Genomic DNA, 17,526 nt, shown 5'->3' on the forward strand with positions numbered 1-17,526 from the left:
GACGGTGTGTGGCAGAGGGTACCCTGAGTACCTCTATTGGTTCTCCCTTCTATTCCAGTCTTGTATTGTTCGTGGAAAGAAGGATTGTCAGTATGCTTCTGTGTGGGCTCTAATCTCTCTGATTTTATCCTCATGGTCTCTTTACGAGATATACATAGGAGGGAGCAATATACTGCTTGACTCCTTGCTGAAGGTATGTTCTCAAAACTTCAACAAAAGCCCGTACCGAGCTACTGAGCGTCTCTCCTGCAGAGTCTTCCACTGGAGTTTATCTATCATCTCCATAACACTTTCGCGATTACTAAATGATCCTGTAACAAAGCGTGCTGCTCTCCGTTGGACCTTCCCTATCTCTTCTATCAACCCTATCTGGTACGGATCCCACACTGCTGAGCAGTATTCAACCAGTGGGCGAACAAGCGTACTGTAACCTACTTCCTTTGTTTTCGGATTGCATTTCCTTAGGATTCTTCCAATGAATCTCAGTCTGGCATCTGCTTTACCGTTGATCACCTTTATATGGTCATTCCATTTTAAATCACTCCTAATGCGTACTCCCAGATAATTTACAGAATTAACTGCTTCCAGTTGCTGACCTGCTATCTCGTAGCTAAATGATAAGGGATCTATCTTTCTATGTATTCGCAGCACATTACACTTGTCTACATTGAGATTCAATTGCCATTCCCTGCACCATGCGTCAATTTGCTGCAGATCCTCCTGCATTTCAGTACAATTTTCCATTGTTACAACCTCTCAATACACCACAGCATCATCTGCAAAAAGCCTCAGTGAACTTCCGATGTCATCCACAGGGTCATTTATGTATATTGTGAATAGCAACGGTCCTATGACACTCCCCTGTGGCACACCTGAAATCACTCTTACTTCGGAAGACTTCTCTCCATTGAGAATGACATGCTGCATTCTGTTACCTAGGAACTCTTCAATACAATCACACAATTGGTGTGAAAGTCCATATGCTCTTACTTTGTTCATTAAATGACTGTGGGGAACTGTATCGAATGCCTTGCAGAAGTCAAGAAACACGGCATCTACCTGTAAACCCGTGTCTATGGCCCTCTGAGTCTCGTGGACGAATAGCATGAGCTGGGTTTCACACAACCGTCTTTTTCGAAACCCATGCTGTTTCCTACAGAGTAGATTTCTAGTCTCCAGAAAAGTAATTATACTCAAACATAATATGTGTTCCAAAATTCTACAACTGCTCTACATTAGAGATATAGGTCTATAGTTCTGCACATCTTTTCGACGTCCCTTCTTGAAAACGGGGATGACCTGTGCCCTTTTCCAATCCTTTGGAATGCTACACTCTTCTAGAGACCTACGGTACACCACTGCAAGAAGGGGGGCAAGTTCCTTCGCGTACTCTGTGTAAAATCGAACTGGTATCCCATCTGGTCCAGCGGCCTTTCCTCTTTTGAGCGATTTTAATTGTATCTCTATCCCTCTGCATCACCCGACTTACTTCGATTACATTCCATTATCCTCATTTTGCTTTTGTTGATGTTCATCTAATATCCTCCTTTCAAGACACTGTCCATTTTGTTCAACTACTCTTCCAAGTCCTTTGCTGTCTCTGACAGAATTACAATGTCATCGGCGAACCTCAAAGTTTTTATTTCTTCTCCATGGATTTTAATACCTACTCCGAATTTTTCTTTTGTTTCCATAGGTAATATTTTTGTGTGTGTAGAATTTTAACCCATTGTCTGGGGTCACTTGCGGTTACTGAATTGGCCAGTTAGCTATTTGTAATATCTATCTGGTCAATCCAATGACGTGGTGATGTGACAAAGCAACCTGGTATATATTTACTTCCCTTCTTGTTTTGCCATCTGCCTCCTTAAAATTCATTTTTCCATGTCTGACTAATTACCATAAACATACATGAGTATAAACTGCATTTTCATAAACGAGAAAGGTTGGCCTTTAGTTTTAAAGAATACGACACCAGATGTAATTTTGTGTATGTAATTGATTTTCTAATTTATTTTGACTATTACTAGTCAGCATCTTTCATTATAGGGTGAAATCAGTAATTGTTTTGTAACTGAAATTCTATTGTTGATGTACAAACAAATATAAATTCTGCACTAAGAATAAACATTTGGAGGAACAACTAATAGTATTCTTAAAGAATCTATTTGGCTCCATTTGAAAACATGTTAGCAACGCCAGCCCTTAATTAATTCCCAAGCAATTTTCAGTTTCATCAAAAGTATTGTTTGTGTGACTATATTTATAATTTCATGATTTAAACAAATAATTTGGCCTACCTATTGTAGTGGAAAAAACTGTTAAAAAGAACCCAATTTTTTGATGTATTCAGTTAGTCGAATGAGGTAGGTTTTAATTATAATTTTTGTAAATTTAACTTCGAACAGTATGTAGTTTCATTACCTATTATTGTGAGGATATATAAGTGCCTGATTTTTGGTCCCGAGACAGTCAGTCGACGGCCGAGTGTCAGACGAGGAACCTGTATTGGTTAGATCAACAACAATGCATCCGTGAAATAAGTGTAACAGAATTAGACCATGTATTAAAACAATGACAGTGTCTGCTCCATACATACCTTTCTATTCTTCGAGAACTGTGAACTTTGTGGTTAGGTTTTTACTGCTCATAGATGTTCAATAGTAAACTGTTGTAGCAGTGTGTGGAGGTAGAATGAAGGCTTTCACGACCGGATGACATAGCTGTTGATATACTTTTCGGGATGTGAGGTCATGGTCCAAGAACTTTCCTGCTCCTTACGTTTCGTCCAGGCTGCGCTGGACTTCCTCAGAGGTGCTGCTCCGCTGAGTCTTGCTGACTGACTGGTCGGGTGTCTGAGAGCGACTTATATATTGTAAGAAAGGGGGGCGTGGTTCAGGTGACACGTGATGAGCAGTGATAATCCATAATCCATTTATCTACAACGTTAAATTACTATCCATGGCTATATAGAGAAGCTACTGAAATTTATAAACATCATGATAATTTTAATAGGAAAGAGGAGGCTATGAAACTTAGCGATATATGGACAGTGGCTCTACAAAATTGCTAACAATTTTTATCTTTGACAAGGTGGTAATCAATAGTCAACCTTATCTTTGCTATGGATTATCACTGCTCATCACGTGTCACCTGAACCACGCCCCCCTTTCTTACAATATATAAGTCGCTCTCAGACACCCAACCAGTCAGTCGGCAAGACTCAGCGGAGCAGCGCCTCTGAGGAAGTCCAGCGCAGCCTGGATGAAACATAAGGAGCAGAAAAGTTCTTGGACCATGACCTCACATCCCGAAAAGTATATCAACAGCTAGTGTGTGGAGGTTTGGCGGCAAACTATTTATGAGGCTTATGGAAAGTTAAAACTAATATTGTACTGGCCATATATAACTGTGTATTAATGGGGGGGGGGGGGGGGGGGGGGGGAGGGGGGGGGGGTTGTGAACAGCGAAAGTAAACTATCCGAAATGCAGCTGTGTCACTGTTGGCTACATTATTTAAAGTAGTCAGTGTCGTACTTCCACAACCCATTTTTCAGCCAGTATCACAACACAGTACGTTGACACCAAGGACAACAAACGAAGAAATAAATAAAGTGAACCGTCACACACACCAGCATGTTTTTGATTGTAACCCATAAATTTTCTATTTCTATAATGGATGACAAAACCAGTAATTGTTAAAATAATATATAAGGAGTGATGAGTGATTCATCAGGGTCTCAGTTTTCAAACAGTTTATGTGTGCCAGTTTTGTAATAGTTTTGTAACCATATTATGCAATAATCATGTACTCTTGAAAGAGAATGTCATGTCAAACTGGACTTCTTGAAGTTTCTCTTGTCATTACCAAACCATTAGCCTACAGTGCCAAGAACACAGCAAGCAGCAAATTTTGGTGGAGCAGATACCCACAAATTCTTTTACAGCTACTGCAGCACTGGAGATAGCCCAGAAACAAAGATGAGTATTAGCTAATTATATGTTAAGCCCTGACGGATTTCAATATTTATTTTCATTTATTAGCAGTTTAAGGTAAAAGATACTTCATTGTTGCAAAACCAGACATTTTTGTTGTTGTTGTTGCAAGTGCCCTATCTTGTTTTACTCTGTATCAAGCATTTTTTGTCATCAGCTCCATATATTTGTGAAAACACAAGGTAAGGCTTCTTGGCTTCAATAAATCAATCAGATCTTGAACCTATCATTAGAAACTTCAGGCCCACCAAAATTCAATCCTCTTCACAGTACCCACCAATAACACCACAGCAAAATTCTGTCATTTTGGGCTTGTCAATGATAAAATGTCAAGAATATATATAGTCAGTGATTCTCAAGTATGAATTTCTGTAAGTTGATGAGTCAACTATTATTTTGCAGACACTTCCAGTAATGAACTGCTGAGATGAGTTTTGAAAATGCATCCAGTGTTTTGACAGTGGAAGCTAGAAGTAGTAGTTTTGTCTATCGGTATTTCATGTTAGCATACTAACTAAAATTTTACACTGCCTGAGAATGTGTGAGAGCATGTTTTACATGTTTATCATGAACTAAATTATCACATCTTTTATGTTTTTTAAATACAGTTATAATACGTTTCTGAAATAAACCACTTTCAGCTGTACATGAACTTTTACATGTCTGTGATCAGTTTCATGATTTCAAATCATGTCATCAGGTGTGCATGATTTCTTCCAGTTCAGTAGATGAAAGTATGTGTTGTTAGCATTGCGAGGTAGCCTGTTACAGTTAGTTTTCTGTTGAGAGCAACCACAGCTAAAGTAATCTATGTTTCTCAAATAAACCACTTTCAGCTGTATACGAAGTTTTACAGGAACTCAACCAGTTTTGTAATTTCAAATCATATCTATTCTGACAGACTGCCTCACATGGCTAAAAGGGTGTATTTTCATCTACTGAACTGGAAGAAATCATGTATACCTGATGATACGATTTGAAATCACGAAACTGATCATGTTCCTGTAAAACCTCATATACAGCTGAAAGCATTTATTTCAGAAACATGGATTACTTCCGCTGCAGTTACACTCAACAGAAATATATTTGTAAGTTGTTACACAACTTCTTGCTGTAGTTTTTTTACAGCACACAGTTATTACATGAGTGAGCAATTTTAATTTCACCATTTAATTGTGACTAAAATAAGAATATTAAGAAGAAAACATTTTGTGGAGCAAACAGTGCAAAGAAACAATCTTATGTAAGCAGCAGAACTCATATCTCAATTTCACAGAGGGTCACAGTTTGGATGTGTTCAGGCAATTTTGAAAATGTGTTTTTCATGGGTGTCTTCATGTGACACCTATATCCTACAGTGTGACAACTATATCCCCATATTATTTTTGTTCAGCATGAAATTTGCTTTCACTGTACATTCTCTAGGTTCACATTTCTGCACCCCTTCCACTATTCCTTTCTGTGGTGGCAACTTACCAGTGCTCTCAGTTTTAACTTGCCAGAAACAGTACTTTTACAGTAACTACTATAGTAACAATGAAACATATAAACTGTTGTAATTTAGTAATATAAGACTTCACAGAACAAATTGAAGTACCTTCTTACAACAGTGTGAATCTTATAATAACTGCACAAAAATCAATCTCAGTGCCCAGATGGATATGTGCAGAGTGTCCATAACTAAAGTTGGAGTTTCAAAATGCTGTATAAAGAGAACCACTGCCCAGAACAATGTCAAATTTGAACAGTATATTATTGGTTTAAGAGGAAATATGGAACAAAATGAAAAATCCATGATAATTTTACCAATAGATTCTGTTCTAAGTGTCTTAATGAAAATGAGGTCAGGTAAAAGTAGCAGATGAACAACAAAATGACAGCTATGGCTTCAGTTGCACATTATAACATCCATACTGTTCAATGTACAGGACTGCACAAGACAGGCAGTCAACAGTTGTGGCACTATTAGTTAAGTAATCCCATCAAACATAGTGAGGTCATACCACATTGGATAGGAAAAATTCCAGAAGTTTCATGGTTTTTAATTGTCCTGAGCCCAAAAACCACATAATAAGTAAAATGCCATCAGGTTTTAACTGTGCTTGGGCCAAAAACTGCATAAAAAGCAAATGTCATGAGACTGGCACAAGAGATGTTCAATATCTAGTGCACCATGTTCTGCCACAAGTTGAAATCAAGAAACCGTATGTTCCACAACAGATCAGAGTGCCTTGGGGGGTCACATTCTGAATGTGTTGCACCGTATATGCCTTCAGTTCAACTATGTTCATAATTGGAGCACTCAACACAACTTCTTTCAGATAATTCCACAGCCATTAGTCACAGAGATTAAGATCAGGTGACCTGGGAAGCCAGGCTATAGGGAAATGACAGCTGATAATTCCAGCATTTCCAAAATATCTTTGCAGCAGCTGCTTCAGGGGCTGTGCAATGTGTGGAGGAGCACAGTCTTGCATAAAAATGATCCTACCCACATGTCCATGCTGTTGAACATCTGGAATGACATTGGTGTGCACAAGGCTCTCGTAACATTTATTGATGACAATACGGACTTACACAGTCCACTTCCACATGAGCAAGAAATTCCAAAGTGAACATCACTCTTGCTGTCATTCCAGCAGGAAGTAACTCTTGAACATCGCTGATTTTGTATGGATAGCAATGCAGGATGTTTCATAAGATTCTATGCAATATGCTCACAGGCATGTCTATGGGCTGGGCAATTTCCCGTGCACCACATTTTTGCACACAACCACTGCAGTGCTGTGGCCACGTCTTCAACAGATGCTGGACAAAATGCTATCCTTCTTCTGCAACATTACACTTTAAAAGAACCTGCCTTTCCAAATTTTTTAATTATTTTCTCCAGACCCTTAGCAGACATTGGACCAATGTCTTTTTTCATACCCTTGAGTGTCCTGAACTTCTGCAGGGCTACTGACACACAGTCACTGTTCCCATAAAAGAGTTTGGAGAAAGTTATGTTGGGCTTCCCGGACACAAACTGAGGAACAGTTGTGTGCCACGCATCTGTTGGTGTTCATATACTGATGCTTACAGTGCCATCTATTGGTCAAATTTTTGTTAAAACTTTTGTTTATTCCATGATGTTTCCCCTGTGTCAATAATATGCCGTTCAAATTTGACATTATTCTGAGCAGTGGTTCTCTTTCAACAGCATTTTGAAACTGAAACTTCGATAATGGGCAGCCCGTAATAAGGCAAGAACAAAGATTTGTCTTTTCCATAGATGCTCTAAGCCAAGTTTCAAAATGCTGAAGGGTTCATAAAGTGTGTTCTGCAGCTGATACAGTAATTGGCAGTATTGATAAAATTTTAGAACAATATTAATAAAAAGATAAAATTCATTATCAAAGATCTCAAAAAGAAATTCAGAAATTTTAAGACCTGCCTTGACATGGTGCTTTTACCTATCCACCTACAGTGTGAATTCCTGCACTATGAAGGAGAGTGTAACATCCAGAAGATGTATGTACAAATTTATTATAAATGACTGAATAGTTTCGTAAAGTCACTGTAGCTACATTACCTGGCATATTGTCACAAAACTCAACACTTATACAAACAAATGAAAAAGTTTTGTATTGTTGTAGCTACACTTCAGATTTCTGCCCTGAGAATGCAGCAGTGAGCAGTAAGGCAAAATGGCAACAGCCACCATGAAAGCATAGTTGTGCTTAAATGTATTTACAAGTGTCTGCCATAATAGTGCAATGACACTTCAGAATGAAGTTCAACAAATGTCCACCAATTGCCAACTCCTTTCACCAATTGTATGCTCGGTTTAGTTTTGGGATGCCTTGGAAAGGGCATCAACAGGCTGGCCTGCAGAGAATGAAGGAACAGTTCACTGACTGTGGGCAAGTTTGGTACATTTCCCACAAAAATTGATGAACAGAGGAAGCTGAGAGCTCAACATACGATAATCAACCATTTGATTTTAAGGACATGACTGAAGCTGAAGCCTTACCACTTTCAATTGTTAGATAAATGACAGACAAATGACAAAGTAAGACACTATAAATTCTCAGCACAGTCACAACAGCTTATGGAAGAGTATGGGTTTTGTAAGAAACTCATCTTCAGTCATGTAGGAATGGTTCTCTCTCTCTCTCTCTCTCTCTCTCTCTCTCTCTCTCTCTCTCTCTCTCTCTCCCTCCCTCTCTCTCTCTCTTTTTTTTTAAATGGCTCAGTGAAGGGGCACAAGGAACAATATGATCTTGGGGACAGAAAATCCTCACACTGTCATGAAGCACATTCAAGACTCACCACAAGTTAATGTGTTCTGTGCAGTCTCTCGGTTAAAAGTATAAAGTCCCCTTTTCTTCTGTGAAAATACTGTTACAGGACATCTGTTACTGGACCTGTTGGAAAATTGCCTCATCTCACAACTGGAAACTGACAGTGTGGACTTCACCAATGACATGGTGCTCTACCCCACATCCAACATGATGTCTGTGAATTCTTAAAACGGGAAATCGAGATACTGGTGGATCATTTGAGGTGTGGTTGATCATTAGCAGTTCTTGTCATGGTCTCCATGCTCCCATTTAGGAATGTTTTAAATGAAAGAACAATGGCACAATCTACTTTCTGTATAAATATCAAAGAATCAGATATACTTGAAACATCACACATGAAACATTTCTCTCTTAAAAAAGAAATGGAAAGAGAAATGATAACAGAAGAATATTTCTCTAAAACAGTTTTTCTGGTCATTTTCAATATGTGTAGTTATGTAAATGTACTAATACTGAAGAAATCCTTGCAGATGTTTGTAGACATCTTTGTTTCATGAGAACAAATGAATTGCTAGTGTATTAACATCAAAATATATAGGTATTTCCTGCATTAGGTACCAAGACAGTTCTTTCTATACATGGAAAAATGAAATTCATTAGCAACTATTGGTGTTTAAGTAAGGCACTTATCCATGACTTACCAATGCTAGCCTCTGTTGATATAATGAATTTGGTGGGGTATTTCTTTTGTGTTTCAGTTAATATCTGAGCTGGAGATGTTTTATCATAGTACCAATGGACAGCAATACCATCAACATATTTCTGCATCCTTTTATCATCCATAATCTGCAATTTTAAAAAAATCCAATTAGAATTAAATAATATTAAATAATAATGCCAACTTGGAATGAAATGATTGATATGAGCTTGATAACCACAATAAAAATTGGGATATATTACAAAAATATCACAGTGGCAATATTGTTCAGGATAATACTAGTCTGATTTTACAGTTCAAAACATGTGTTATCACTGCATATTTAAAAACTTTCATTACCTGTTTTGAGTCATTAAATGTTCTCACTAATCTAGTGTACTGATAAATTCCTTCTCATTCATAATGATGATTTCCACATCCTAATTTTTAACTTCCAGTATTTAACTTTTTCTTTCCATTACAATGGAAGCCTTATTAAAACTTCAGTAATTTATTGCTGCCTGTGATTATTGTCTTCATTCACAACCAATGTGGCATACTCATTTAGTTACAAAGTGTGAAAGTAATTACAGTAAAATAGGAAATTAATTGTTGATCTAGGCAATTACAAATAATAATTTCTTTCTTCAGGCAACAAAGACAGCAAAAAGTATTCAGATAGTGGCAGATAAACTGAATTTGTCATGAACCGGAAAGCTGATTTGAACATCACAGTGCTTTTGCAGGTTTTATCCTATAGGAAGTTGAATGCTTGTTTCCTCTGTCCTGAAAATAGTCCAACCTTTTGAGTTATATGCAAACGTGTAATTTGACATTGGGTCTAGATCATTACATTTCTTGTTTTTTTCATACATGTAAATTAATGATGGTCATTTTAACTGCTGGAAAAATCAGACCAAACAGTGAATTAAAATAATATAAACATTTTTCTAAGTTGTTTTCATAGACACCACTTTACAGAATGTTTTCCACAGTGGAAAACAGGCAACCCGCATGAACACTATAAAAAAATGTATGTTTAAACAGCCTTCTGATGATGAACTTGTTGGCTTCAAAGTGATAATAGCACTATTTGTTCTCAATAAATAATATTTTTAATAGTGACTATTTGCTGTTTTTACTTTATTGTATGCATTACTTGACATGTTTCACATTCCTGCATGTGTTCATTCATAAGGAGTTTCACAGACAATGCTGAATGATTGAACGAGTCACTATATAATAAAGGAGACATAGCTGAGTGAAATAATAAGTAATACAGAAATAAAGAAAGGAATTAGGAATCTGAAAAGAAAGAAACAATAATAGGAGTTGATCAATAGAAATAAATGATGCAAATTTCCACTGCTGTCAGCCATCATTCCCCAACTTTCCCTCTTGTTCCCCAACTTTTTTTTCTCCTCACCCAATCCATCTGCCACCCAACACAACCATTCACCCCACCTGACCTGCAGTGCCGACACATGGTAGTCACCTGGGCCAAGGTAGCTGTACAACATTTGTGTGTGTGTGTGTGTGTGTGTGTGTGTGTGTGTGTGTGTGTGTGTGTGTGTGTGTGTGTGTGCGTGTGTGTGTGTGTGAGTGTGTGTGTGTGAGTGTGGACAGTCAGTCATGTGCAGAAAATTATTGGAATATGTATGTCATCTGCCGAATGCTGACAGACTGTGTTACCTTGATATACTTAACAGGGTAATTAAGGAGACAACGCTCACTGACCTTACTACTAGATTATGTGATGAATTAGGTGAATGAGAGTGTTAAGTATGTATGGAATGGTTTAATTACTCAGATCAGTTGTCAGAATGTTTAAGTCTTCCTATAAGTGAGTTGGTGCAGTGAGCTACCCAGATTAGCCCTCGAGTTGGGGCACCAGTTTTTATAACAAGATTGGGCATGAGGCTTACTCTGTACTCATGCAAAGAATTGCTTCTTTATGTTACTAAGGTAGACCAGTATGAGCAAAATCAGTTTACGCTTAGTTTAATAAAATGAGGATAAAATATGCTTACATTATATGGGCTGATTCATTGTTTAAATAAACACTAATAAAATGAACTTTCATTGTATCACTCTGTTGCTGCATAGAAGAGTTACCCCACAGTAATGACCCACTTGGAGCAAAAACAGCATAGTGGAATCAGATTCTAGCCAACCAATTACCCAATTGCTAAATAACCAGTAGACAACTGCCTCATTGTGGGACTGTGTCGCTAGCTCAGAATCTATGTTACTTTCTTGCACAGACTGTAAATTTTTTCTCACTCAACTGCCTATTTTACATTGCTCCTGCTCACTTGGACATACAGCAGTAGAACTTATTACCGTGTTATTAGAAGCAATAGTAAAGAAATAGGTATGGACTCAACAATTGTAAAACAGCAATGGAAGGGAACAAGGTAAGGTTACTTGTGGTTGGTGCACTTTATACAAAGGCATGTCCACTCAAGGGTTAAGGGTTTACATGGTTTCTCCTAAACTGGTTATGATGAATGCCAGAATGGTGTCTGCGAAGGGGAATGGCCTGTTTCCTTCCTCATCCTCCTGAATCCAAGCTCGTTCTTTGTTGTTGATTTTGTTGTCAACAGGAGGTTACACTGTAATCTTCCTCCCTCCCTTTTTAAGCATTTTTATGTCACAGACAACTAAAATGGTTAAGCAGAAGTGATGCAAACATTAACTTCTTTAAAATAAGATAGCTGCAGGATGAGGGACACCATCAATTGGGTAAAAGTGTCAGAAAGTAAATGGGTTACATTTTATAGAATCACATTGAGGCATTACAGCTGCTGCTGCCCTACCCAAGAAATATTATCCAGGTCTCTAACATATTACTGTTTGGCCTGGTGATCTAGCAGGAAATGCATACCTGGAAACCTAGACATCATAGGATCAAATACCAGCCAGACCTCAGATTTTTTTTCTTTTCTTTTCTTGCAGGAAGCTCTCAGTTGTATCTGTTTACAATGAACCTGTGTTAATTGGTTTTGTCATGGACTGTGATTTGGACTTTGTTGTTGCACCTACTACTGTTCAGCTAGCACACTGACTTGCCTGTCTGCCAAATGCAGAACTGTCTTTACTCAGTGTTCTACCAGTTGTGTTTTCAGTGGACAAACTAACAGCACATTGGTGTAGCAAGATTATGCTTCATACTCAAGTCTTTCCCAGCTGAGCCAACAAACAGTATTCCCCAGCACTGTCATGTAAGTTATTTAACAAACTTTCAGAGTATGTAATGACCATGAGATATCCACCTCTAGAAGTCTTTTGTCTTAGTATTTCCAGAAGTGTCATGGTCTGTCACTTTCTGAGACTTAATTGTCGATAAGTTGTGTGTGAAGAAGCAGACAGCAGTGGTGGCAATAATGTTTTGGAACTGCAACACACCCCGTACCAGAATAGAACTTGTCAGCTTGTTTTGGAGAGTGTTCCAACCATGATGAAACAGAAATTTTTCAAGCTCTGGAAAAAAAAAACATGAACTGCAACACAATCTCATGCAGAAGCTGAAGGATACTGATCCCACATGTCTACAGTTGCTTCCAGGAATTCCATCTCTTCATCGAAGCTTAAGTGGACTGGAAAGTGTACCAAAAGCATTTAGCATAATAAATATTAATCAAACATTTCTCTTATACAAAAATCTAGAGCTCTATTATCTTGTGAAAAAATTGGTCCCTTTATCCAACACATCAGTCCTGCTCCTTGCCATCATTCACTTGCTTTTAAGTGAACATTTTGCTACGAAAATGCTCATTTGGAGTTCCCTCAACATTGGAAGGCACTATCACACAGTTATCAGTCACGAATCATGGATCTGCAGCTACTGAGAGGAAAATGCCAGTTTACATGTTCTGGTGGAAAATCTTAAGCATAATAATTAATATGTGATGTGGTAATTAGATTATCACCAGACAGTGAAGTGTGTTCTCAGGCATTACGGCAGTCCATTCTTTCTTTAGCTGAAGCTTTGGATATAGTTATGGCTTCCAAGATTTCTCAAGAAGCTCAGGCATCCACATTGATGGTTGTGAGATATCCAAATTGCCATCTCAACTGGGAACCGTGGTGGGACCTAGTTTGTTTGATGGTGACATTTCACAAATGTCATGTAATGCAAGTGACTCCCACTTGAGTGAACAGTACTCAAATCCAGTGCCATAATCGTTTTTCCACTCAGCTTTTGCAAACAGTTTGCAGACTGCCCAGCTGGATTGCTTTTCTTTTCATGCTAGATGAAGCTGCCAACATTATTATGATGCCAGTGTCATATAACTGTTGTTTGGTAGAGCTGGCCATAGTATGAGCAGTCAAGTGCACTGATGCAAAGAAACGACATCACAGAATTGAGAGCATCACCATGTCATCTTACACTGTCAGCAATGGTGTTTGGTTTTCCCATTCTATTCCTCTTCATTACTGGGCCCTTGGTCTCAATTATTAATCAGCCCACATATCTTCAGTTGGGGTCTCCACCTTTAAAATCAGTGTCAACTAAGGTATAGGCTTACACTCATCATGAAATTCAACGATAGACCAGATAGTTCTGGAACTGACATATAAGCTAGTGATCAGAACCATTCCTTTCTTTGTAATAGCAAAAAACTTAGGTGAAAATATTTTTTCCATTGGTGTGCATGCAGCCTTTGGATTTTCTATCCAGTATTCAGTCCAAACAATACAGAATACTGTTCCATGCACAGAAGTGGATTATTTGTGTCTCTAATGTGTTCTCTTGTTTTCTCCAAGCCTGGCAATGGCTTACAATCTTTCTGCTCACATTACACTAAAAGAGTTGGTAGATCCAAAATTTTTTAAGCTCACCTAATAACAAAAGCCTTCTGGGATTATGTGAAGGTAGTAGAACTGGATCATTTAAGAGAGGAGTTAAAAGTGTTGTCACAATTCCTTACAGCTGCAGGATGACACATTTAGTTACTGTTCACAAATCTAATGTGTGTCATGCCTTTGTGGGGCCTGGTAGTATGTCATGCCTTTATGGGAACTTCAAAAATACAGTATACAGTCAGATGATTGCAGTTTCATGCCCTCTTCCACATTCTATTGAGCCATTTCCAAATTGGCAGGGTTCAGCAGTTCTCTCAGGTCACTACTTCAAAAGCTTATTGTAAACTTCCTTTGCATGAGCCTTCCCTAGCAATTCTTGTATTAAATACTCCAGGTGCTCTCTGAAAATAACAGATTGCCTTTTGGTGCTGCTAGCACGTCAATAATTTTCCAGAAATTTTTAGAACAAACTATTGCCAGTATTCCTCAATGAATCACCTATCTGGATGATATAGTGGTCAAAGGATGGACTTAGCAGGGGAACATGTAAAATCTGTGGAGAGTATTTTTTAGTCCTTTTGTAAGACTGTTTAAACTGTAACTCATTAAAATGCTCCTCCTTACAGCCTTCTGTTAATATATAGGATATATCCTTAGCCATGGTGGCTTTAAATTGACATCAGAGAATGTGGCAGCCATTTTCCATGTTGCTATACCAAAGAATGTGCCTGTTTTATGCCTCAAATTTCAATGATAGCTAAACCATTGAATTTATTGCATAGAAGACAGGCCCTTTTCAAGCAGTCAATGGTTAATCACCAAGCATTTCGTACATTGAAGAAATTTTCCAAAATGTCCTTGTCTGACCCTGTATCAGCTTCAATTAGGTCCAGTGTGGGGCACAGACATGTTACTCTATGGTGTCATGACCATTCTATCACATAAGCACCCAGATGGTTCAAAATGGCTTAACAAATTTGCCTCTAAGACGCTCATCAAGATCCAAGAAAATTATTCCCAAATAGAGAAGGAGGCATCTTTGGTATTAAGAAGTTCCACACTTTGCTATATAGCAATGAATTTCATATGGTCACAGATCCACACTTTGCATATAGCAATGAATTTCATATGGTCACAGATCATAAGCTATTTGTTGTCCATACTTGGTCCTATGTCAAGGTTGCCTGAACAGATACCTCAGAGGTTACAACACCGGGCTGTTTTCTTGTCAGATTACTGTATCAGTATTCCATTCATTATCTCAAATGAGCACAGTACACAAATGCAGATGCACTTTTCCAGTTCCATACAGGTCGCCATGAGGTATATGATAAACAGTGGCTGTTTGCTTCCACACTGATTCACATCTGGGACAGCTGGCGGAAGAGATTTCCATCAATTCCAGATATGTTGCAGTGACCACATATAAGGATAGACTTTTAAAACAGATTTTCCAGTTCAGCCAGCTGGCCACAGGCTCTGCATTTTGCAGCCAACCCAGAATTTCATTGTTTCTTTTCAGAATGCTATGTCCTTCATCTTTTCAAATGTGTGTTGTTTTTGAATAAAGATGACCACCAACGTCGAGCGGTGATTCTGGAGGTTCTGTACTCCCATGTATTGTGACTCCTGCATCAGTTCCACTGTGGCATTTGCAGAATAAAGAACCTGGTCCTGTGACAAGTTTGCTGGCCACAGGCTGATGAAGATATAGCCAATATTATCATATGCAGCAACCTGCACTGTCTCTAGCCCACCAGCCATGCCCATGCTTATCCAGCTGTGGCATACAGTATGTGCACACTTTTTGGATTTGTTCAATGGGGCTATTTGGTTGATTTTAATAGGCACATATTCATTTCTCAGATGTCATCAAAATACAACAGTCCATGATGGAGAATATGACTAACGCTCTGGCCTGTGTTTCTTTCTGTTGAAAGAACCCCATGAACTGTAGTCACTGATATTGGAGTGCAGTCTGGTTCTGTTGGCTTTCAACAGTTTGGATCTGGCATGGAATCAAGCATATTACTGCATCTCCATTTTAGGCTGTAGCTAATGGCATGGCTGAACATTTACTGGGATGTTTAAAAAAAATAAAAGATGGAAAAACTATAAAGATCCAAGCCTATCAATTCTGCACAGGTTTCCTTCTTATGCTATTAATGGGCAACACTGATCCCAGCATAACTCTTGCATGGACAGATGTTCTTTTCTGTGTACACACATATTGACATATGTCTGGATGGATACGCTGTTCCGCCACTGCCCGGTAAGGCTACCAGCTACTGCTGGTGGCCACATATCAAGGAATCTTTCACCAGTGCTGGAGACACCTCTATTTGCACCATCCAGGATAAGCTCAGCCACCAGATCAGCCACACTGCTGGGGCAGCCCAGCTCATGCACCCCACAACAAACAACAACAAAAGTGGGTCCAGTTATAACAATACAGACTTCCCCAAAGTTCATATGAAATGTCTGATTCCACCTTTTGTTTTTGTTTTTTTTAATTTTTTTTCTCTTTTTTTTTATGCATCCGGATAGTTATCAGACAATTCAGTGTTTAGTAAGGCCTTGTATGTGTGTATTTATACAAATCATTCTCTCCAATTTGCTAAAAAATTTGATATTTATTGCGAAGGCATATGGAATGTTCTAGAACAACATATATTGTCATCATTATCAAGAGATTGTTGTCATTAACAAAATTATGTACAAATGCTGGATTGAATGCGTAATAAAGAAATTGAAGGGATAAACATTTGGCAGAAAATATTAAAATGCTGTGGAAGTGTTGGCAAAGGTGACCGGCACCTCTAATTACCATAATTACAATCAAGTAATGAGTTAACGCAAAGAACATCGTTATCTTAAGAAATGGCTTGAAAGTTATTAGCAAGCAATGTATTTTCATTTGTTATTTATTGTTATGTCTTCCTCTGCAATTAAATGTCCTTGTAATTACATTTCTAATTAACTCTCCAATTGTTTACATCTCACAGTTTTGCAATTTCAGAATTTGAGGCTTTATTTGTAACTTTCTTGTATGCAGTCAGATAAAGCAGAAGATTTGTGATACCATTACATGTTAGTAACCAAATCCAAACTGTAATTAATTATGTAACTAAAATAATGTGAGAGGCATTATTGTAATTAAAGTTCAGAATGATTTTCTTATGGAAAACTAAAGATATTACTAGAAAAGATTGTTATTCAAATACAGGGTGATTCAAAAAGAATACCACAACTTTAGGAATTTAAAACTCTGCAAAGACAAAAGGCAGAGCTAAGCACTATCTGTCGGTGAATTAAGGGAGCTATAAAGTTTCATTTAGTTGTACATTTGTTCGCTTGAGGCGCTGTTGACTAGGTGTCAGTGTCAGTTGATGCTAAGATGGTGACCGCTCAACAGAAAGCTTTTTGTGTTATTGAGTACGGCAGAAGTGAATCGACGACAGTTGTTCAGCGTGCATTTCGAACGAAGTATGGTGTTAAACCTCCTGATAGGTGGTGTATTAAACGTTGGTATAAACAGTTTATAGAGGATGGGTGTTTGTGCAAAGGGAAAAGTTCTGGACGGCCGAGAACGAGTGATGAAAATGTAGCACGCATCCAGCAAGCATTTGTTCGCAGCCCAGGAAAATCAACTCGCAGAGCTAGCAGAGAGCTGCAAATTCCACAATCAACTGTATGGAGAGTCCTACGAAAAAGGTTAGTTATGAAACCTTATCGTCTGAA

General features: G+C 38.2%; 1 protein-coding gene across 1 annotated transcript in view; it reads right to left on the minus strand.

The window, feature by feature from the left end:
- Positions 1–15,555, minus strand: part of LOC124798956 (lysosomal acid glucosylceramidase-like) — an 82,132-nt gene extending 66,577 nt beyond the window's left edge. The window contains exons 1-2 of the mRNA XM_047262490.1: positions 15,397–15,555; positions 8,981–9,125 (exon numbers count right to left, since the gene is read on the minus strand). Of these exons, the coding sequence (XP_047118446.1) occupies positions 8,981–9,125; positions 15,397–15,555 (304 nt within the window). The remainder of the gene's footprint in view (positions 1–8,980; positions 9,126–15,396) is intronic.
- Positions 15,556–17,526: the final 1,971 nt, after the last annotated feature.

This window comes from Schistocerca piceifrons, chromosome 5, assembly GCF_021461385.2.
Source record: "Schistocerca piceifrons isolate TAMUIC-IGC-003096 chromosome 5, iqSchPice1.1, whole genome shotgun sequence".
NCBI classification, from domain to species: domain Eukaryota; kingdom Metazoa; phylum Arthropoda; class Insecta; order Orthoptera; family Acrididae; genus Schistocerca; species Schistocerca piceifrons.